Genomic DNA, 24804 nt, shown 5'->3' with positions numbered 1-24804 from the left:
TTAAGGGAATCTTGCAGCTGGTTTGACCTTCTATCCAGACAGCTAAAACTTTCTTGGTATCATCAATAAGGCTTGTGTACTTTCTTCTTTCTCTGTTTTTTTTTTTTTTTTCTGAGACAGAGTCTTGCTCTTGTTGCCCAGGCTGAAGTGCAATGGCGTGATCTCGGCTCACTGCAACCTCTGCCTCTCAGGTTCAAACGACTCTCCTGCCTCAGCCTCCCACGTAGCTGAGATTACAGGCGCCTGCCATGATGTACTTTTCATTTGTTTGCTCTTTGGAGTAGCACTTTCCGTTTCCTTCAAGAACTTATCCTGTGCATTCACAACTTGACTCACTGGCACAAGAGGCCTAGCTTTTGGCCTGTCTTGGTTTTCAACGTGCCTTCCTCACTAAGCTTAATTATTTATAGTTTTTGATTGAAAGTGAGAGAAATGCGACTATTCCTTTCCCTTGAACACTTACAGGTCATTGTAGGGTTATTAATTGGCCTAATTTCACTGTTGTTGTATCCCAAGAAATAGGGAAGCCTGAGAAGAAGTAAAAAGATGAGGAAACAACCTGATGAGAAAACAGTCAGAAAACTCACATTAAATTTGCCATCTTACATAGGTGCGGCTCATGTGCCCCAAAATAGTTACAATTGTCACATCAAAGATCAGGGATCATAGATCACCATAACAGACAGAGTAATAATTTAAAAGTTTGAAATAATACAAGTATTACTAAAATGTGACACAGAGACACAGTGATCACATGTTGCTGGAAAAAGTGGTACCAACAGACTTGTTCAATGCAGGGTTGCCACAGATCTTCAATTTATAAAAATTGCAATTATCTGTGAAGCACAACAAAGAGAAGTGCAATAAAACAAGATATCCCTGTAGTGAAATCTTAGAGAATTGTTAACATTACATGAAATAAACATGCACAGAATTGTTTTCAACATATATTTAAAGGCAATTATTTAGAATCTTTTAAATGTGTATTAAAATTCAGAAGTTTTATAAATTTGAACTTTAAATTTTCCTCACGAGCTAGATACATTACTGCATTCAGCTCTTCCTACATTCAGCTCTCACTGTGGCTTCTGCATCTGTAGATTCAGCCAACTATAAATAGAAATTTTTTTTTTTAAACAGGATAGTTGTGTCTGTACTGAACATATACAGGCTTTCTTGTCAATATTACCTAAACAGTACAGTATAACAACTAGTTACATAGCATTTACCTTGTGTTAGGTATTAAAAGTTATCTAGTATTATTCAAAGTATATGGGAGGATGTGTGTAAGTTATATGCAAATACTACACCATTTTTTTTTTTTTTTTTTTTTTTTTTTTTTTTTTTTTTTTTTTTTTTTTGAGACGGAGTCTTGCTCTGCCGCCCAGGCTGGAGTGCAGTGGCGGCTCTCAGCTCACTGCAAGCTCCGCCTCCCGGGTTCACGCCATTCTCCTGTCTCAGCCTCCCCAGTAGCTGGGACTACAGGCGCCCGCCTCGTCGCCGGCTAGTTTTTTTGTATTTTTTAGTAGAAACGGGGTTTCACCGTATTAGCCAGGATGGTCTCGATCTCCTGACCTCGTGATCCGCCCGTCTCGGCCTCCCAAAGTGCTGGGATTACAGGCTTGAGCCACCGCGCCCGGCCTACACCATTTTATTTAACACACTTGAGGATTTGTGGATTTGGGTATGGGGTGGGAGGTCCTGAAACCAGTCCCCCTTGGATACCGAGGGACAACTGTATTTTACTATTACTATTATTTTTCCCATTTTTACATGGGGAAAAATGTAAGCATGTTGCATATATAATTGCAAGTGGGTGGCTAGTTCAGCATTACTTAAATTACTGCTGGATAGCACCTCCTTTGTTTTACATTTATGTTCACAGTACTGGATTCCCTATATTTTAACCATTGGCATAATTATCATTAATTTGTACTGTGGTTGACAGTGAATTATAAGGTATGTTTAGTAACAGTGATTGCTCTTTTATGAAATTACAAACTTATTAAACAATATTAAGGAATTATTAACATTGTTAGGATGTGATAATGATATTATAGTTATATTTTTTATAGTTAACAGCTGTTATATTTAGGTGGTAGATATATCAATATGTTTAAATTCATTATACTATTCTTGTTTTTTGTATGTTCTTGACATTTTTTATAATAAAAAAGTAAAAAAAAAAAAAGTTAGCAAAAGATTGTTTTCCCACTTTCTCCTGAAATAATATAGAGACATTGACAGAGGAAGAGATGTTTTCATTGAACCTGTTCTACTAGGAAAGAGATATTTGAAGTAATGTTTTTAAAGTTTTACTCTGAAAGGTAGAACAGCCACATGTTGCATATTTATGTGTTTAAAACAAAACCTTGAATGAACTAATATTTTTCTACTTTGCTTTTTAGTGGAATATTTCAGATTATTTTTTCCAAAGAGGGGAAACTATTGAAAAAGAATTAAATAAGGAAGAGGCAGCACAGCAAAAGCAGGCAGAAGAGAAAGGAGTGGTTTTAAATCGGCCGTTCCACCCTGCACCGCCATTTGATTGCTTGTGGTTATGTCTTTATGCAAAATTGGGTGAACTATGTGTGGATCCCCGTCCTGCTGTCAGGAAGAGTGCAGGGCAAACTCTGTTTTCTACAATTGGTGCACATGGAACTTTATTACAGCATTCAACCTGGCACACTGTTATCTGGAAGGTATTGTAAAATAGATTGGACTATCAGCTTTTAGTGAAACATGCTTCTATATTAATACTTTTTCAGTTAAACTTATTTCTTTTAATTTTTAAAGAATTTTCATGTATTTGTGTATTTGACAAAACAGGAAATAACTGTGTCATACTGTAAATTGTACCTCACACAGAGCAAATTAAATATTAACAGCCTTATCTCTGTTTCTGTCTTCATCTCTTATTATCACTTTCGTGATTTCTGCCTTTGTCTTTCTCTCTCCTTTTCCCCCCCGTTTTACCAAATTGTAAAAACCAGGAGTTACTAAACAACAAAGGGTAATCAGTCCCTTACAATAGAGTGGAAAGCTTTTGGGGTTTTTGTTTGTTTTACTTTTGAAGTCTACTTATAAATATGTAATTTAAATATAATCAAAAGAGAATTTTATCAACAGATGAAAATCAATAGTAATGAAGTTTACTTGTAGACTCACCAAACAAAAGTAACTTCCAAATGGTATATTGTACATGTAATGTTTATTCATTAAATTACAATTTCATTTTTTTCTTCTTTTGAAACTTTCTAATAAAATCAGCAGTTTATTAGTGATCATTCCCTCTTTGCTAAAAGTCTCTTCTTTTTTGTTCCATCTGTTCCCTTATAATAAAATTCTGTTTATAATCCTTTCATGTGCTTTTGTGAGTTTTTCAAATTAATAGACCCCAAAATGTCTTCTTAAAAAATTAATGGACTGGACATGGTGGCTTACGCCTGTAATCCCAACACTTTAGGAGGCTGAGGCAGCAGGATCACCTGAGGTCAGGGGTTCGAGACCAACCTGGCCAATATGGTGAAACCCCATCTCTACTAAAAATTGTAAGAAAAAATAGCTGGGTGTGGTGGTGCACACCTGTAATCCCAGCTACTCGGGAAGCTGATGTATGAGAATCTCTTGCACCTGGGAGGTGGAGGTTGTAGTGAGCCGAGATCATGTCATTGCACTCCAGCCTGGGTGACACAGTGAGACTGTCTCAAAAAAATATATAATAATAATAACACTCTGTGTTCCCAAATAAAATAATCCAAAACCCTGTTTTTGTTTTTCACTTTTTATTTTTTTAAAGTGATAAACATTATATATATTATAGTAAAAAACCCTCTTTCCTTCTGTCTTCTATTTCATTTCCATCCCATAGTTCCTCCTCAGATCACAAACATGCTTAATTCTCCCATACAGTTTGTTTTAAATCTAATACTTTTCTAATTTTCCTTTCAAGCAACTTCATTTTTTATCTTCTTACTGCCTAATTCTTAATGATTTTTTTCTCACACCCCTTGCATTGTTTTATTTTCTGTAATTGATTTCTACTTCAGTCTCTTAAACATTAGAGTGTAACAGAATCACCTTGAAGATTTGTTAAAGCACAGATTGTTGAGCCACTATTGTCAGCCCTCCCCCAACTTGGGTTTCTCATTATTTTGACCTGGAGTGAGGCCTGAGAATTTGTATTTCTGTCAAGTTCCTGGGTGAAGCTTGATGCTGCTGGTTAGTTCAGAGACCACTTTGAGAAACACAGAAATTATTCATAGGCTACAGTTGATCTTTTCTTGTGAGTGAAAGATAGGGTCTTTCTCTATCACGCAGGCTTGAGTGCAGTGGCCTGATCGTAGCACACTACATCCTTGACCTGCCAGGCTCAAGTGATCCTCCCACCTCGGCCTCTTGAGTAGCTGGGATTATGGGCTCACACTACCAAGCCCAGCTAATTTTTGAAAATTTTGAAATTTTTTTGTAGAGACAGTCTCACCATATTGCCCCAGCTGTTCTCAAACTCCAGTCTTCAAGCAATGCTCCCCATTTTATGGCCTTCCAAAGCACTGGGATTACAGGTGTGAGCTGTCTCCAGTAATTCTACTTTTGTCCTGGACCCCTCTCCTTAGCTTTTTTGTTTTGTTTTGTTTTGTTTGTTTCTTTTGAGAGGGAGTCTTGCTCTGTCACCCAGGCTGGAGTGCAGTGGTGCAGAGCTCCACTCACTGCAAGCTCTGCCTCCCGGGTTCATGCCATTCTCCTGCCTCAGCCTCCCAAGTAACTGGGACTACAGATGCCCGCCACCACACCTGGCTATTTTTTGTGTGTGTGTGTTTTTGGTAGAGACAGGGTTTCACTGTGTTAGCCAGGATGATCTCGATCTCCTGACCTTGTCATCTGCCCACCTCAGCCTCCCAAAGTGCTGGGATTACAGGTGTGAGCCACCACGCCTGGCCGGCTTTGTTCTTTTCTTATACATTACCCCATAGATCCTCCATTGATACTTCAACAAGTCTTATATTTTATCCAGTTAATTTAATTTTATTTTTTATTTAAGACAGTATCTCACTCTGTTGCCCAGGATGGAGTGCAGTGGCATGATCACGCTCACTGCAACCTCAACCTCTCCTGGGGGCTCAGGTGATCCTCTCACCTCAGCCTCCCGAGTAGCTGGGACTACAGATGTATACCACCACATTTGGCTAATTTGGGGTTTTTTTTTTTAGGGACTGGGTTTCGCCATGTTACCCAGGCTGGTCTTGAACTCCTGGGCTCAAGCAATCTGCCCACCTTGGCCTCCCAAAGTGCCAGGATTACAGATGTGAGCCATTGTGTGCAGCCTTATTTTTTTATATTCCATGATAAACTTAAGAATATATAATTATGGCCAGGCACAGTGGCCCATGCCTATAATCCCAGCACTTTGGGAGGCCGAGGCGGGCAGATCACCTCAGGTCAGGAGTTCAAGACCAGCCTGGCCAACATGATGAAACCCCATCTCTACTAAAAATACAAAAATTAGCTGGTGTGGTGGCAGACACCTGTAATCCCAGCTACTCAGGAGTCTGAGGCAGGAGATTTGCTTGAACTTGGGAGGCAGAGGTTGCAGTGAGGTGAGCTTGTGCCAGTGCACTCCAGCCTGGGTGATAGAGTGAGACGCCATCTAAAAAAAAAAAAAAAAAAAAGAATGTATGATTACCTTTATTGGTCAGTTTCCTCCAATATATAGGGATTGATAAGACTTTCAGCTATATTTTTGGTAACACTTTATAGATTCCTATGCTGTTGCCATTATGCTATTACTTAAGCTATATTATCAATGCATTTTAAATGACATTTTTATAAATATTTAGGTACTCTTTCATCTACTGGACAGAGTTCGAGAGTCCTCTACCACTGCAGACAAAGAAAAGATTGAGTCTGGAGGTGGCAATATTCTCATTCATCATTCAAGGGACACAGCCGAGAAGCAGTGGGCTGAGACATGGGTGTTAACATTGGCTGGAGTAGCAAGGATCTTCAACACTAGAAGATATTTGCTGCAACCTTTAGGTATACATATATTTTTTTCTGGTTATACAAGTAATCAATGTTAAAAGAAATTTGGAAAATACAGACGATTCTTTTAGAGTTCATATACAATGCTACTACCTAAGAATAATCTACCTTAACTTAGTCTTTATGTGTGGTGTGTGTGTAAGCATGTGTATTTTCATTTATTTCATTGAGAAATTATGTAATGTGTACCTACTGTGGGCTAGCGTCTAGGGGATACAATGAAAGGCAAAATACACATCATTCTTGCTATCATGGGCATGAGGAAGTACCCATAATTACATAAATAAAGGCAAAATTTCTACAATGGAATGTTACAAGGAATGGTACGTTATGAGCTTCAGTAAGTATTTGACCTGGCCAATGAATTCCAGATGGGCTTTCCTGAGAAAGCAATAGTTTTCCTGAGATCTGAAGGGTAGGAGTTCATCAGGCAAGAGTAAGATGAAGTGTGGAGAGCCTTACAGTCAATGATAGAATGTAAAAGAGACAAGAGAAGATTGAGGAAAAGAGATGGTGGACCCTAGCATGTTTAAAGGTCTAGAATGAAGAGAATAAGAAAGAGTTTGATTATCAAAGAGATTGAGAGGTAGTGAAAGGCCAGATCATCCAGATCATGTAGAATGTGTTAGGAGAAAGTTAGGAGGCTGGGCAGGGTGGCTCATGCCTATAATCTCAACACTTTGGAAGGTGGAGGCAACAGGATAGCTTGAGCCCAGGAGATTGCAACCAGCCTGAGAAATATAATGAGATCTTGTCTCTACAAAAATTTTTTTAAAATTAAAAATCATCCAAATGTGGTGGTGCACACCTGCAATCCCAGCTACTTGGGAGGCTGAGGTGCAAGGCTTGCTTGAGCCTGGGATGTGGAGGTTGCTGCAGTTAGCCAAGATTGTGCCACTGCACTCAAGCCTTGGTGACAGAGTGAGACCCTGTCCCCCCTCCAAAAAAGTTAGGATTTCATCCTAAGAACAATGAAAAAAACTGATAGATTTTAATTCATGATTTGATATGATCAAATATGCACTTCAAAAAGATCATAAAGTGCATATCTTAGTGTGCATGTAGAATGGAATGGCAACAAAGAAGGATGACACGATGTTGTTGGACTGGTTAGGAAACTGTTGGTTGTGTGTATCGGTGGTTCTCAAACAGGGCCCATTTTTCTCCCATAGGACATTTGGCAATTTTGGAGACATTTTTAGTTGTCATAACTGGGGAAGGTTGAGCATTACTGTCATCTGGGGAGGGTAGAGGCAAGGGTTGACGCTACACATCTTACAGTGCACATTTTAGAATGCAGCCTCCTATAACAAAGAATTATTCAACCAGAAATGTCAATGGTACTAAGACGGAGAAACCCGGTTGCCGATTATACTACTTTCAATTCTGGTGGTAATGCTGGTATGCTGGTGGTGGTAGAAAAAGGTGAACAGAGATACTTTTGTACATAGTTATGAGCATGTTGTACACATTATTTTATCTATTTTATTATTTTGTGTTTGGCATTTTTTAAACTTCTTTGTGTTAAAGGACAAGCATATTTACTCATTCCATAGGCATTTTTATATGTTGTTCTTTATGTGCACTTTTTTCTCCTTTTTTCCAAAAATAATTTGCTGTGTCTGATCCATTTTGCATGTTAGGGCTTGGCATATGTATTTTTAAATATTGGGATTTTTTTCATGTAAAATTTACATACAGTGAAATGCACAAATTTTCACTGTACATTTGCTAAATTTTGGCAAAATAAGCATTGTTTTTAGTACCTTCATGATATTTCTCTTAAAAGCTAAGAACTAATAGATTTAGATTTTTTTTTTTTTTTTTTTTGATGGAGTCTCGCTCTTGCTGCCCAGGCTGGAGTGCAATGGCACGATCTTAGCTCACTGCAACCTCCGCCTCCCAGATTCAAGCAATTCTCCTGCCTCAGCCTCCCAAGTAGCAGGGATTACAGACAGGCATGCGCCACCATGCCCAGCTAATTTTGTATTTTTAGTAGAAATGGGGTTTCTTCATGTTGGTCAGGCTGGTCTCAAACTCCTGACCCCAGGTGATCTGCCCACCTTGGCCTCCCAAAGTGCTGGGATTACAGGTGTTAGCCACCACGCCCAGCCTAGATTTAGATTTTTTTTAAAATGAAGACATAAGACAATTAATGTCTTTGATCATTCTTTGTAACTTGATGACTAAGAAATGATATTTGTTATTTTAGAATAAGTTTTATATTTTTAACATAACCATGTGCAATATATAATTACATCTAGTCTTTTAGAGGGACTCCCTCTCTGACATAAAATATGTTAATAGAGAAATTGCTGGAGTTTTTCTCCCTAAATGGCACAGGATATTCTAAATCTGATATTAGGTCACCATTCTGATTGGCAAATGTAATGATTCATGAGACTTTTAAACTGTGATGGCAACAGGTAGAAGTGTTTTAATTGTTTGACATTTTAAAATGTAAGTTGTCAAAACTTTTAAACAGTTTACTTAAAATTCTGTGTTTTTATTGTATGTAAATTTTGCCTTTTTTTTTTTTTGGAGATAGAGTTTCGGAGTTTCACTCTTGTTGCCCAAGCTGGAATGCAGTGGTGTGATCTCGGCTCACTGCAACCTCCGCCTCCTAGGTTCAAGCGATTCTCCTGCCTCAGCCTCTGAGTAGCTGGGATTACAGGCGCCTACCACCATGCCCAGCTAATTTTCTGTATTTTTAGTAGAGACATTTAGGTTTCATCATGTTGGCCAGACTGATCTCAAACTCCTGATCTAAGGTGATCCATCTGCCTTGGCCTCCCAATGTGCAAGGATTACAGACATGAAGCACTGGGCCCAGCCCTCAATTTTTAATAAAAAGGATATGGTGGGGAAAGATGCATATAACTAGGCAGGTGTTATGGTTTGTCCAGAGTAGGCAGATAGTACCTATTGTTTTATACCAGACCTACTTCAAGCTTTTCTGTTAACCAACTGTTTTCTTAGGAATTTGGGGTTTATCCCTTTTTTAAAAAAATCTGGTCATTTATCACCTTTCCAAAGTGAAAGTTCTTAAACTTTGATTATTTATTTTACGTTTCATAGCCTACTTATGTTGTACTGCTTTGGGAAATATCAACTTTCCTAATTTTTTACATCATTTTAATGTAGGTATGTGGATAATAATCCATGTTATTAACAAAGCCATTAGGCTTGTTTGCTGTAGTAAAAAGATGTGGCTGGACATGGTGGCTCATGGCTGTAATCCCAGCCCTTTGGAAGGCTGAGGCAGGAGGATTGCCTGAGCCCAGCCTGGGCAACATAGTGAAACCCTGTCTCTACAAAAAATACAAAAATTAGCCAAGCATGGTAGTGAGCATCTGTTGTCCCAGCTACTTAGGAAGCTGAAGTGGGAGGATCTCTTGAGCCCAGGAGTTCAAGACCAGACTGGGCAACATAGCAAGACCCACCCCATCACTAAAAAAAAAAATTTTTAAATAGATTAGCCAGGCATGGTGGCATGTGCCTGTGGTCCCAGCCACACTTGGGAGGCTGAGATGGGAGAATCACTTGAGCCCAGTGAGCCATGATCATACCACATGATGCTCTAGCCTGGGTAACAGAGTGCGATACCATCTCTTAAAAAAAAAAAAGAAAAAGAAAAAAATTCTGCAGCTCTAAAATAATTTAAATATGAAAACTAAAGCATAAAGTCAAGATTTATATGGAATACGACATAGTTTATCTTAAATATTTAGACCAATAAAAAACATGTATTATACTGTCCTAAGTTACAACTTTTCCAATGATTCTCTGATTAAGAATGAGAACGTCTTACTTAATCATTAATAAAGGTAGATGGATAGACTGAAGATGTTACTGAAATGCTTTTGTTTCAACCTCATTGATTTATTTTTCTGTTCTCCTTAGGCAGAAGTTCTGGGAAATTGTATAAATATGTATAAGTACATACATATTTTGGGGTTTAAAATATTTTTTATTTCAGTAGCTTTTGGGGTACAAGTGGTTATTGGTTACATGGGTGAATTGTATAGTGATGAAGTCTGAGATTTTAGTGCACCCATCACTTACCTGAGTTTTGTTTTTAAGATTGAAACATTATTTGATATATCCGTCATCCTCTTCTTGGTGCCCTTTGTTCCTATATCTGAAAATTTTTTTTATCGGATTTCTAGGTTGTGATAATTTTAATTCCCATTGTTAGTATCTTAGTACCTAGTCATATGTTTTTCAGTTCTGTAGGATTTTAAGCAGAAAAATTAAGCAAATATGCTTTCAAGTGTCTAATATTAAGAGAAAATTTGATCACTTTTATAATAGTTTTTCTTCTCTTCCTAATATAGGAGATTTTTCAAGAGCTTGGGATGTTCTTCTTGACCATATACAATCAGCAGCACTCAGCAAAAACAATGAAGTATCTCTGGCTGCTCTGAAAAGCTTCCAGGAAATTTTACAGATTGTGTCCCCTGTCAGAGACTCAGATAAGCCTGAGACACCGCCTGTAGTTAATGTACCTGTGCCTGTTCTTATAGGGCCCATATCAGGCATGAGCAGGCCATTTGTAAGAACAGATTCCATTGGAGAAAGACTTGGAAGATATAGTAGCTCTGAGCCACCCATTGTTACTGATGAGCTTGAAGATTTGAATCTATGGTGGGCTGCGTGGAACACCTGGTATAGAATTGGATCTGAAAGTACTAAGCCTCCTGTTACTTTTGATAAACTAACCTTTATTCCTAGCCAGCCTTTTCTTACAGCTTTAATTCAGATATTTCCAGCTCTCTACCAACACATAAAAACTGGTTTCAACATGGATGACTTGCAAAAGTTGGGAGTCATATTGCACAGTGCTATTTCAGTCCCAATAAGTTCAGATGCATCCCCTTTTATTCTTCCATCTTATACCGAAGCAGTTTTGACAAGTTTACAGGAAGCTGTACTTACAGCTTTAGATGTTCTCCAAAAGGTAATATAATTTGAGTGGCTATCTAAGTAATAATGCATATAGTTCTCTGAAATTTTTTGTTTTGCTATATATTTGCAGGGATAAATTTTAGATCATCAGGATTGTTTTATATGTATACTTGGGGACAAACTGAGGATTGTCAAGATCTAGGTATTTTGAAAACTTGTGGTTTTCTGATGTATTTTGAAAGGTAATTCATGTATGTTTTGAATCTTAAAGAAGCTGCCTGCATCCTCATGTTTCACTTCACCAGGATTTTTGGTTTGTCCATGCAAGTCTTCACAAGAGGATATAATATTTGGAATAAAAGTTTTAGTAAAGTACTTTTATAATTAGAAAATTGATAAGCAGTGGGATTTTTAAAAATCTGTGCTTAAATTTAGCTCTGAAATTATTGAAAGCCTATATTAAAAAAAAGAAATTTATGAAAAGTATTTTTCCTCAGTTTTTAAAGAGATTTTTACTGTGTGTATTTTGTTATTGCAAAAAAAAACTATTCAGACAAACATCTAAAATTATGGAGCAAATTCAGATTAGCAAGCAAGACTAGATCAAATTCAAAGTGTTTTTTAGACTATCAAGATAAATTGATAGCACAATTCACAGTCATCAAAATGCTAAGCAAAAATCGCCAACTGAGTAGCCAGCCATTCCAACAAAGTAAAGACATTCTAATAAGATTGGAGTAAATCTAGATTCTGATCACACATGTTATCAGTAACCATTTGTGTAGTGTAAATTAGATTTCTGATTAACTGCATCTTACCCAACTGGAATGATAAAAATTTTCACAGTGAGAATTTCTACTGTACCATGATACCTCCTAATTACCTCTGGAAGAAGTTTAGCTGAGCAACAGTTCTTGAACTGTTTAACCCTAGTTGTGTTGTGCAGGAAATGTGAGGAAACTAAAAATAAAAGACTCTGGCATTTAAAAAAATTCAGTGTAGGGATATTGGTTTTCTACAATTGAACTCAAAATACCCATCTTCATTTTCTTTTTTTTTTTTTTTTTTTTTTTGAGACGGAGTCTCGCTCTGTCGCCCAGGCTGGAGTGCAGTGGCCGGATCTCAGCTCACTGCAAGCTCCGTCTCCCGGGTTTACGCCCTTCTCCTGCCTCAGCCTCCCGAGTAGCTGGGACTACAGGCGCCCGCCATCTCGCCCGGCTAATTTTTTGTATATTTTAGTAGAGACGGGGTTTCACCGTGTTAGCCAGGATGGTCTCGATCTCCTGACCTCGTGATCCGCCCGTCTCGGCCTCCCAAAGTGCTGGGATTACAGGCTTGAGCCACCGCGCCCGGCCCTTTATTTTCAATGAGGAAGAAAAGTAGCCTGTCAGTAATTACCCACCCTGTCCTTGGACATGCAAATAAGTTGCTTATAGACTTCAGGGGATGGAAGAGTTATCCTATCAGAAAAGAAAATAAGACATAGGCCTTTTGAGATACCCGTAATTTGGTACTGTCATTCAGATCTTTGATTCAGGTTTTTATATATGTGTACAGGATAAACAAGAAACAACTTTTTTTTTTTTTCAGAAAAAAGTGTAAATTTTATTTTCAAAAAACTCTGCTTTAGCAGTGAGAGGAAAAGTGAAATCATTTATCCCAACTACTAGTAATTTGTTCTGAGCTTTTAATAGCTTTGAAAACAAAATATACCTTCAGTCTGAAACTTAAGAAGGGTTATTGTTGTTCATTTATATTATTTTAAAAGTATTAATGTTCACACTAGCCATTGTTGTGTTGTATGATTACCTAAATGATGTTTCGTAGACCTTGAATGTAAGATTTTTAATGGGTTTCTAGTATCCCCTAACAGAAAAACATATATTTTATTATCAGAGTGTTTTTATATTTTCTTCCACAGGTATGAGAAAATTTTTGCACAAGCCAAATATACTTGCTTTTGGACTTTATCCTTAAACTAATAGTTATCCAGCAAAACATTTTAAATTAGATAGAAAGCTATTTTCTTTCCTAAGAGAAAAACTGATTTCTGGTATCATGTTTTCTTTCTAAAGGGGAGCATTTATGTTGTTCTTCCTCAGTGCTTTTATATTGTTTAGGACTTCAAGTTCTCAGTCTTCTCTTTGTTCTCAAATCACCAGTTCCCCGCCAAGCTGACTTAGTTATATGTGCTAATTTATTTATTTATTTATTGCCAAGTTATTTTAGCATACGTAGAGGAGCTGGGAATTTAATTGTCTGCTTTCTGTATGAGCTGTACTGTAAGTCCTGAGGTCAGGAAACTGCATCTGTCTTATTTATTGCTAAACTTCTTAGTCAGATGGCTGGATACTGTATCTGCATTCATCACCAGGGCTGCCGGAGTTGTACTCTAGGAGACAATATCACATTGTATGTGAATGATGCCCTTGGAGTTGTGTAACAAAGCCCTGTCTTCTAAGCAGCATGGGCAAGTTTCTTAATCTTTCCGTACTTCAGTTTCCTCATCTATAAAGTAAAAATAATAAATCTACAACTTTTTGCTTGTTAAATGGGATATTTGTAAGGCACTTAGTGCCTGGCATGAGTTAAACATCCAGTAAATGTTAGCTGTTGTTATTTTCATCATCAAGTTCTCTAGCAAAGGCCTTAGTACGTGCCAGGCACTGAAAAGATTGTTAAATGAGTTAGTAAGTGAAACCTTAAACAATATAAGAAATTAGGTGTTCAATATTTTTTCTTGTCTTCAAATAGACAGCTTTCAAGGACTAATAGAAAATATTATCTAGATTGCTTATCAATTCTTAGCTTTTGGACTAAAATTTGTTATCAGGGTTAGTCTATAGATTTTTCTGATATTCAGATTTCAGAATACTGAAGAAAAGCCCGTAAAAACTTCTTAGATGCAGTTTGTTGTTAAAAAATTGTAGGTTCCAAATTATGCATTTTAAAGTCCGAAAATTGCTCTATACATCAACTATAACACTATTAGTATGTTTTCTTATTATAAAGGACCATTGAAAATCAAAATGCATAGTCAGTCATTAATTTGTGTTAAGATACTTACAAAGAAATTATAATACTTAGTTTTCTCAGGTACCCATATGTGGTTTTTTGTTGTTGTTAGTCGTTGAAAATAAAATAATTCACTTAGAGTAATTCAGTCTCTTTTTCCACAGTAATTACTACTTGTTTACTTCTAGGAGTTAAGATCCAGCAAGAGGTTAATGAGGAAGAAAGTAGAACTATTACAAGCAGTCAGTAAAGAGAATTTTTAGAGTGCATTAATTTTACTATTCAAATTCTTCATTATTTCTGAGAAAAAAAATGCTGAGACGTGGTGTTAGATGTCTTTATACTACTTTCTTACATTATAATTATAGGACAATCAAACTTAGGTATGGGTAGTACTTGCATATCTACTTTATATCTCAGTGCAGTTTTATGTAAAAGTTCCATTAGAGCTAAATGGCTACATCTCCTCTGAGGGAAAATAAAACTAATATGGTATCTGATAAGCTAAAAGCCATGGAGTGCATAAAATAAACTTTGTACATACTATTTTTTTTTTTTTTTTTGAGACGGAGTCTCGCTCTGTCGCCCGGGCTGGAGTGCAGTGGCCGGATCTCAGCTCACTGCAAGCTCCGCCTCCCGGGTTTACGCCATTCTTCTGCCTCAGCCTCCGGAGTAGCTGGGACTACAGGCGCCCGCCACCTCGCCCGGCTAGATTTTTGTATTTTTTAGTAGAGACGGGGTTTCACCGTGTTAGCCAGGATGGTCTCGATCTCCTGACCTCGTGATCCACCCGTCTCGGCCTCCCAAAGTGCTGGGATTACAGGCTTGAGCCACCGCGCCGGGCCACATACTGTTTTTTTTTTTTGTTTTTTTGTTTTTTTGTTTTTTTTTTTTTTTTTTTGAGGCGGAGTCTCGCTCTGTCGCCCGGACTGGAGTGCAGTGGCCGGATCTCAGCTCACTGCAAGCTCCGTCTCCCGGGTTTACGCCATTCTCCTGCCTCAGCCTCCGGAGTAGCTGGGACTACAGGCGCCCGCCACCTCGCCCGGCTAGTTTTTGTATTTTTAGTAGAGACGGGGTTTCACCGTGTTAGCCAGGATGGTCTCGATCTCCTGACCTCGTGATCCGCCCGTCTCGGCCTCCCAAAGTGCTGAGATTACAGGCTTGAGCCACCGCGCCGGGCCACATACTGTTTTTTAAGATATTTTTTTAAAAAGTTAAATGGTTTGAATTTTGGTTTAGTATTTTAAGAGTACCTGCCCTCTCAGGCATAAAGTGATCATCCTTTTTGTCTTATAAAGCACAAGTATATTTTAGACTCTTCATAAATAAGATCATTAAATATTTTTCTCACAGAGAAAAATGAAGACTTAAACAAGAAAATATGAAAAGAAAAATTTGTGGCTAGAAAAAACCCAATTTAAGTATTTGCAACACATTTGAAATAATTAAAATCTGCAGTCTCATGATATGCATTTTATTCTTTCTTCCTATCAGATTATTTGAAGTAAGAAACCTAGAGAAACTAGTTACTATTTATTAAAATGTTTTCTTATATTAAAATATTTTAATTTATTTTAAATCAAATATATTTAGATACATTTTACATTAAATATACACAGCCCTGTTAAAAATTCATACATTTCTTTTAGAAACAAATTTTCATAGATGACTAATTTTCCCAACTGCAACACACATGATTATTTGTTAAAGTTGGTGGACCAGGCATGGTGCAGAAATCAGATGTCATTTCAATGAACTGATATCACAGAATTTGAAGTCAGTGTCATCGTGGTCAGTGACACATTCTTAATGGCCTAATGGCTGTATTACTGAACAAATGATCAGATTGTAGAACCTGAGGACTGCCTGGGACTTCTCTTTCTTTGCCCTTTTTCTATTCTGTTAAGAAATAAATTACACTTTAAAACGCATTTTTTAGCTGATTAACGGTTTCAGCCTACACTTTATTCTATAATAGTTTAAAATAGTTTGTGCCCTTTAGGGCTTAGAAAAGATGGTGTAATGGATAAAATAAGACAGTTTTTAAGATTCTCTGGTTAAATATATATACAGTAAAGAACTTATTGGAGTTCAGATTATGCATTCTAATGTTCTTATTTTGCTTTTATAGGCCATTTGTGTAGGACCAGAAAACATGCAGATAATGTATCCAGCTATATTTGACCAGTTGTTGGCATTTGTAGAATTTTCCTGTAAACCTCCACAGTATGGACAGCTGGAAACAAAGCACATTGCAAATGCAAAATATAATCAGGTAATTTCCTGTAAATTTTATTTACTTTGTAAGATTTCATGGCTTATAAATACAGATAGTTTCACTTAAGATGGACTTTGATTATCTCAGAAAAGGATACTTTTCACTCACAAATATATTTACACGTCTGTTAGCAGTTTAAGCTGAACAGAAATATTGTTTGGGAAACTAATTCTGTGTTCTTTTTCTCCTCATTTATGACTTTCCTCTTCCAACTGGTTCTTCAGAAAGCTTGGCCTTTCGTATTACTCTGCTGTACATCTTTCTTGAAAAATATAAGTTCCTTTGTACTTCTTTCTTGGTTGCCCCATCCCAATACAAAATAGCATCTAAATTCCAAAGTCTAATCTTACTTAAAATAGATACCTGCCATGCAAAATGAAGAAACTGTTTGTACTAAATAAGAAGTTGTACACTACTGGTGTGAAATGTAGTTGGATTTTACATAAAATATTTTTATAGCCATAGTTGGCAAATTTTAACTTGAAGTAAATTTCTGAATGCATGCACATGCTGATTTTGTTCACTCAATATAAAAATTATAATTTTATATCATCCGAAAGTAGTTTTAATATGTATTAACTTTTCTCATTCTATTTGTCTTGCAACACAATGGAATCACAATAGATCCAACTATTTGCACCGGTGAGTTAAATTTCCTAAAATTGTCCTAACCTATTGGCAACAAATAAAGTACATCTTTCCCGGTTCTTGGTAGAATGCTCTATGTGCTTTTTCAAATAGTTTTAATTTTTTCCTGGCTGAAAATTGTTTTTTTCATGAAGTACATATCTCTTTGAAAACTTTGCATGTAATATAATCTGACCTAAAACCAAGGCCTGAACTTTAAGACAAAGATGCTTTCTCTTTGAAAACAATATGATTAATTTAATCTTGTTTATTTTTAACTGCATGTGAAAATATTGCTTTCTAGGCGGAATGGGTAGCCTTGAATTACGTGCCATTTGCTGAAAGGTCTTTAGAAGTAGTTGTGGATTTATACCAAAAAACAGCGTGTCACAAAGCAGTGGTGAATGAGAAAGTGCTCCAGTATATTATTAAGGTATCTTTTTTTCATTTCAACACTTTCATTAGATTGTGAGAACATTATTGAAATTATTCCTTAGGTAATATGTTATCATTATATTGGGATAGATGGAAAATACAATTTGTATTATTATTTGTAGTGACTTTTCTCCAATATTCATGAATTGTATTTTGCAAGCCATTTTTCTAAAAGTTCTTTTTATTGAAAAATATTTTAACATAAATGTGCATTAAATTGGTTACAGTTCTTACATTTTCCCACATAACCCGATGAGAGGATTTCTTAGGACAATATTCCTCAACGTTCAAGGTTGATGAGCATTCAGGGAGAAATTCACAATGCAGCTCATAAACTTAACTGAACATGCATGCTGACTTTTTTAAAGCCACTTTTTTAGTATATGGACAGCCATTTAAAAGATTCTTGTTGATTGTGTTCCATTCCTCTAAGGCTTATTTCTTGTTTTTCCCTATGTTTTGAAGGACTAGCCCTAAACCTTGTTCTTCCTCTAGCATGTGGATGTACCTTATGTTGATCATATAAATACCAGACCAACTTGAGCTGTCTTCTTTCAAGACTCATCTGTCCCCACCTTTCTTCATTTGTGATTTTTTTCATTTTTCTTTCAGCATCTTATGCAAGGCTTATTAAGCCTTGGATACTTCAAGAATTTTCTCTCAACTGTACTTACTATTCAAATTGTCATCCTCTTTCAGCTTTCCTTTGTTTCCATGTCCCTTAAATAATCTGTGGCCTTCACCTAGTTACCACTCACTCTTCGCCTATTGTGTGTTGGCTTACGTCCATATTGCTCTACAGAAACTGCTTTCTTAAAGTTACAAAAGACCAAATCTTCACATTCTCAGTCCTTCTCTAATGATTCATCTTCCCTATAGCATGGTACTGGCCTTCTGAAAGCTGAGCCTTCTGAAAGCTCTTTCTTCCCTTGACTTTTATGATACTTTTCTCTCCTCACTGCTTACCTCACCAAAGCTATCCTCTCTCTTCATTTATTGAGCATATTTTTAAAGCGTCTTTCTACAAGGTACTAGCAATTTTAAAATGAATAAAATCATTCTTACATTTAATAATGCAATATAGAGAAGGAAGGCAAACAAGTGATAATACACTATGTTAAGTGCTAGGTAAAGACCATAGTGGAGGCTTGGCAGATTGACCTATCTGAGCATATTTCTCGTCTTTAAAAGAAGGATGATACCAATACTACTTACATGTCTTATGTATATTAAGAGAATCCATTGAGATACAGCATTTAACGATGATTGCCAAGTAGTCAGTGCTGAATAAAAATTGAGTTCCTCTGAAAGACAAAAAACTAAGTCAACTGCTGAGGGGATTTGGGCAAGAATTAATAGAGATGACACTTGAAAGAGTTAAGAGTTAGGTTAAAAAGGGGGAGGCAGGTATTATAGGTAAATTAAACAGTGTAAAAGATCATGGTATATTTTTAAGAAATGTTGAGAAATTTAGTTTGGGACCTGGGATATGTCTGAAAAAATAACTGTTGGTCTTCTAAGCAATCATAAGATCAGACTTTATTCTTTAACCATTGAAGGATTAAACACTAAAGAGTAATATAAATCAGTTTGTGTTTTTTTTTTTTTTTTTTTTAGAGAGACAGAGTTTTATTCTGTCACCCAGGCAGGAGTGGAGTGGCATAATTATAGCTTACTGCAGCCTCAAGCTCCTGATCTCATGTGATCTTCCTGCCTTAGCCTCCCAAGTAGCTGGGACTACCACCACCCCCAGCTGAATTTTAAATTTTTTGTAGAGACTGGATCTTGCTATGTTGCCCAGGCTGGTCTGAAACTCCTGGCCTCAGGCAGTCCTCTAACCTTCTCCCAAAGCACTAGGATTATAGGTGCGAGCCACTGTGCCTAGCGTCAGTTTATACGTACACACACACACACACGCACACACACACACATACATACATATACATTTTTTTCTTTTTTTTTGAGACAGAGTCTTGCTCTATTGCCTGGGCTGGAGTGCAGTGGCTCAGTCACTGCAGTCTCCACCTCCCGGGTTCAAGCAGTTCTCCTGCCTCAGCCCCCTGAGTAGCTAGGAATACAGGCGCACACCACCACGCCTGGCTAATTTTTGTATTTTCAGTAGAGACGGGGTTTCACCGTGTTGGCCAGGCTGGTTTTGAACTCCTGACCTCAAGTGATCCACCCACCTCAGCCTCCCAAAGTGCTGGGATTAAAAGCATGAACCACCATGCCCAGCCACTCAGTTTGTATTTTTAAAGGAGTTAAATGATCTCTTTTCTATAATCCCATTTCATTGATGCCACTTACCACATTGTTTTGTGGTTAATTGGACGAGGCTCTTTCTCCAAAATTGTCAACCTTGTGGTGGCAGGTAATTACTGAGCACGTGCTGTATACTACTGCTTGTTTAGTTGTGTAAACATTTTTAAAAGTAAAATGTATAAATTGAATGGATCTGCTATGCTTAATGTTTTTCTTGATTTTAATAAAATATCAATTGCAGTAGCAAATGATACTTTTCTTTCATCTTAGCTTGAGTTATAAAATGTAAACTCAAAATGGCCCATATATCATTTAGTATTCTTTTGGTTGCAAATGACATACACTCAGGCTCTGACTAGCTTTAACAATAAAGGGAACTCTTGGGCATGCTTAATTGGAAAATTCAAAGATAGAGGAAGGGCTTTATGACTAGTTGATCCAGTGGTTCAGCAGTATCATCAAAAACCACATTTCTTTCTCTACAAAGTTCTGCTAAGAATTGACCATATCGTTTGTTTCTCTTCAAAGCTGTAGGCCAGTAACAGGATTATATGTCCAATAGGAAGAGCGAGGAAGAGAGGGCGAGCGAGAGAGACAGAGAGAGTGTGTATGTTCATGCATACACACATTCACACACTTCTATTCTTCTTCTTAAGTTCCTAAAATTAATTTTTAGTGGATCAGCTTTGGTCCCATACCCACTCTTGAACCAATGATTATGGCCAGGGAAATTGATTGGATTCATTGGCTTAATCAACTTATCATCTCTTTGCCTGAATTCCCAAACTGGAAATAGGGACAGTTCCTCCCAAAGCACATAGATTATATGGAAGTGGAAGGAGGGGAAGGGGATAAATAGATTCTGGGTGTGCTAATTATCTGTTAAGGCATATTTCATGCTAATATGTAGTGGTTAATATGTATACTGTATGAGTATTCAGTAATAATTTGTGTGGAAGATGATATTTGGTTTTATATCCTTGAAATATGAAAATGTTTCTACTCTTTCTTAGACCAGAATTTTTATGTAAAAGCAGAATTTTTACTCTAATGCAAATTGCCTGACAGTATGCCAAAACTGTTTGTCAATGGTGCTCTGTGGTAGTTCTTTATGATGTTTTGGTCAGTCTGGTGTTCTAATTGCCAGATGGAACTGTGATCAGAGAAATTCATTCTGGACCACCACATTAGTTCTTTTAATGAATAAAAGCCACCTATCTCAAAAGTTGATCAGTTGAAAAGATAAGTCACTATACTTAGTCACTATATATCTAGTTATTGTACATAATTCAAATGATCTACTCCTGCACCCTCCATGGTCAAATCTTAAATTATCAGTTTTACTGAACTATTTGGAGAAGGAAAAAAGTACACAAAAGTATTAGAGTAGGAAATAAAATTCAAATAATTTTACAGATAGAACATACAACTTCAAAGTATTGACATTTTATGCTGTGTTTACTCTTCCCTCACCATTAGTTGGAAAATACAGTCATGTACTGCTTAAGGACTGAGATACGTTCTGAGAGATGCATCATTAGGCCATTTCATCGTTGTCTGAACAGCATAGTGTACTTACACAAACCTAGATAGTATAGCCTACTTTACATCCATGCTGTATGGTCTAACCTATATATGTGGCAGATGACTGTATAAGCAATATTGACCCTTTGCAGATGGGATATCCACATCAGCCAAATTATTTTTTGCTGGAAGAAATATGGCAGAATTTTCTTTTTCTTTTCTTTTTTTCTTTTTTTTTTTTTTTGACACAGAGTCTCACTCTGTCGCCAGGCTGGAGTGCAGTGGCGTGATCTTGGCTCACTGCAACATCCACCTCCTGGGTTCAAGTGATTCTCTGTCTCAGCCTCCCGAGTAGCTGGGACTATAGGTGTGTGCCACCACACCCGGCTAAGTTTTGTATTTTTAGTAGAGATGGGGTTTCACCATGTTGGCCTAGATGGTCTTGATCTCTTGACCTCGGGAACCACCTGCCTTGGCCTCCCAAAGTGCTGGGATTAAAGGCTTGAGCCACTGTGCCCAGCCAGAATTTTCTAATTCCATAACGTCAGGTTAATAAAAGCTACAGAATTGTGTTTCCTACTGTTATTAATGAAAAACTGAGGTTCAAAAATGTTATTTATTTAGGCTCATTGTTTATAAGATAGAGATAGGATTTAAAAGTATATCTTTCCAGGCAGTATTTGAGGACCATGTCTGAGAATTGGCCTTTCTGGGAAATAACCTCATTTTTTAAATGAAAATATAACCCTTTTTAGGATGAAAATACCTATGCTATTTTTTTTCTCTGCTGTAGTTTTTCTTACGTAATTAAAATTGTGTGTGTATGTTTTAATTAATGCTTATATTAAACTGTCTTTATTTTCAGACTCTTAGGGTTCCTCTCAGTTTGAAGTATTCCTGCCCTTCCGAAAGCACATGGAAACTAGCAGTATCCTCTCTCCTCAAAGTTCTTTCTATTGGGCTACCTGTTGCCCGGCAGCATGCTTCTTCTGGAAAATTTGACAGTATGTGGCCAGAACTAGCCAATACTTTTGAAGATTTTCTCTTTACTAAAAGGTCAGCTCATTCATTTTAAAAATTAAGACAATCTTTCAAGAAGTGGCACATTATATCTTCAGTTGCTCTAAAAACAGTTGTCTTTATTCATTAACAAAGTAATTGATTATTAAGGTTGCTAGATTGTATTAAAAACACACCTGGATTAGCCATTTATCCATTGGGTACATTATTATCATGAACAATGGAGATTTTTGCTTTTTGTATTATTTTTGGTTATAACACAGGAATATCATATATAAAACAATACGAATGCATCATATTTAAGCATTTTAACTTAATAAAACTAAGACGATTCATTTTTTAATTTGATGCCCATTGAGCATTACAAGAGAAAAACAATGTTAGAAAATCAATGCATTACCAGAATAAATCGGATGAGTGGCAATATAATGATCAGCTCTTTAAGATGTTTAGATTTGTCAGGGAATAACAATTTTCGTTGTATGGTATCTAATTTAAAGCTTGTATTTAGGGTGCTATTTTGACCCCTCACTGAACTGCTTACTGTAGGATGATTGGAACACAGACTACGTTTTTTGAGTGAAGAATTTGCTGAGGTCCACCTAGAGCTGTGCTATTCAGTACAGTAGCAATCACTAGTTACAAATGACTAATTAAAACCAAACTTTAAATAAAATTAAAATTTTCTTCAGTCTCTCTAGGCATGTTTTAAGTACTCATTGCCATGGGTGACTAGCAGCTGCCACACTGGGTAGAGTAGATTATTGGACATTTCCATCATAGAAAGTTGTGTTGGGCAGGACAGATCTAAAGCGTGCCCTTTTACTAAATGTAGACTTGTCTGTAATAGCTGTAATAACCAGGCATTGTTTAATCCTTCTAGCACACATAATTATCCTTTGTGTTACAATGGTGAAATTCTTTTCTGATACAGAGCCTTGCTCTGTTGCCCAGACCCAAGTGCAGCGGTGTGATCACAACTCACTGCAGCCTCGACCTCCCAGCCTCAAGCAATCCTCTCACCTCAGCCTCCTGAGTAGCTGGGACCACAAGTGCATGCCACCACACCTGGCTAATTTTTAAAACTTTGTGTAGAGATGGAGGGTCTCACTATGTTGTCTAGGTGTCTTGAACTCCTAGGCTCAAGTGATCCTCCCACTTCGGCCTCACAAAGTGCTGGGATTACAGACATGAGCCACTGCACCTGGCCAATTTTTTAATGTTTGTATCCATCAATCATTTTTTGATATTGTAGAATAATACTGTCTACTGCTAAATAACTGTTTAACATTATTAGTTTGAAACCACTTAAATTATGGGTGTGATGTAGTTGAAGAAAAAACGACATTGGCATATGGATAATGATTGAGTCCACAACAGAATGAATTAACTGAAAAAAATTTTCTTTACTATTCTAATATGATTTAATTATTCAGTAAAGAAAATTTCTAGGGTGCAGAATATTAACTTGCATTTCCCCTATAAAAGTTTGTCTTGTATTTCAGAATTTAAAATAATAATAGGTGATCCTAATTTCTGTCTTGCAAGTGGTCAGACTTTGTTTTGTATTTTATATGTTTTTCACTTCTAGAAATGTTATTGATACCAATGTAAGCATACTGTGTTTCTGAAGGAAAATTATATGCACTCATAAACTATATTCAAACAAATTATGTTTTCATCTTTAAAATAACTCTGAAAATTTGAGTTCCTTCATAGACATAAGAACCTGAGTCACTTAATTTGTGTCAAGCACATAGGTTGAGAAATTTAAATTTTTCCTTTTATTTTCTAATTGTCTATAAATGCTTAATGCCCCATTAACAAATGGAATAAGCTTTCAGATCAGCTTTTTTTTTTTTTTTTTTGCAATGAGTAAAACTTCTTTAAGTATTGCTTTCCCTAGCCAGGTGTGGTGACACACCTGTAATCCCAGCTACTTTGGGAGGCTGAGGTGGGAGGATTGCTGAAGCCCAGGAGTTCAAATCCAGCCTGAACAACATAGCAAGATCCTGTCTATATAAAAAAAAAGTTTTTCTATGTAAAATAATATTTTATATAATTTTGTATCAATGCAGTTGTATAATTTCATTTAAAATTTTAGCTCTAAATTTAGAAGTTTTTGTTTGCTTGTTTTTGTTTTTCTTGAGACAGTTTTTCTGCTATCTTCCTTATTCTTGAGTTTCTTATTAAATATTCTTCACTTTCTGGATTTTATTCTTATTTTATTAAATCCCATTTTCCGGAGAGTTTTTTAATATAGAAAAGTGAACACTGGAACCAACGACCAAATAATAGTATTTTACATAATATTGTATCAATGTAGTTGTATAATTTCATTTCAAATATTTTGCTTGATTATGACTCTACTTACCTTAAAGGTTTGAATATGTTTGGTGTGTTGGAAAATACATTACTTAAGAAGCAGCCAGCATAGTGGATAAGAGCATTGGCTTGGCAACCAGACTACCTGGATTCAAATCCCAGTAGTACTACTTTGTACTGCTTTTTAGACAAGTTATTAAACCTTTCAGTGACTCATTTTTCTCACTGTTAAATGTCAGTAATAATGCTGCCTAATTTATAGAGTTATTGTGAGGATTAAATCACTTAAAATGAGTGAATGCTTAGAATAGTAACTGGCATGTAAGTACTCTAAAATGCTTGTTACCACTATTATTGTCATTAATTTT

General features: G+C 36.6%; 1 protein-coding gene across 6 annotated transcripts in view; it reads left to right on the top strand.

The window, feature by feature from the left end:
* MON2 (MON2 homolog, regulator of endosome-to-Golgi trafficking) overlaps positions 1 to 24804 on the top strand; it is a 136903-nt gene that overhangs the window by 86919 nt on the left and 25180 nt on the right. For 4 of the 6 annotated variants that reach the window (XM_033221418.1, XM_033221419.1, XM_033221422.1 and 1 more), the window contains 7 exons: positions 2409 to 2702; positions 5838 to 6036; positions 10380 to 11002; positions 16097 to 16240; positions 16868 to 16885; positions 17175 to 17303; positions 21957 to 22147. In XM_033221418.1, the coding sequence (XP_033077309.1) occupies positions 2409 to 2702; positions 5838 to 6036; positions 10380 to 11002; positions 16097 to 16240; positions 16868 to 16885; positions 17175 to 17303; positions 21957 to 22147 (1598 nt within the window). The remainder of the gene's footprint in view (positions 1 to 2408; positions 2703 to 5837; positions 6037 to 10379; positions 11003 to 16096; positions 16241 to 16867; positions 16886 to 17174; positions 17304 to 21956; positions 22148 to 24804) is intronic. The other 2 variants (XM_033221421.1, XM_033221420.1) reach the window with 1 other exon arrangement.

Source organism: Trachypithecus francoisi, unplaced genomic scaffold (assembly GCF_009764315.1).
Source record: "Trachypithecus francoisi isolate TF-2019V2 unplaced genomic scaffold, Tfra_2.0 Lachesis_group11, whole genome shotgun sequence".
NCBI classification, from domain to species: Eukaryota; Metazoa; Chordata; class Mammalia; order Primates; family Cercopithecidae; genus Trachypithecus; species Trachypithecus francoisi.
The sequence above is the reverse complement of the archived record's forward strand: the minus strand, read 5'-3'. Positions and strand labels throughout refer to the sequence as shown.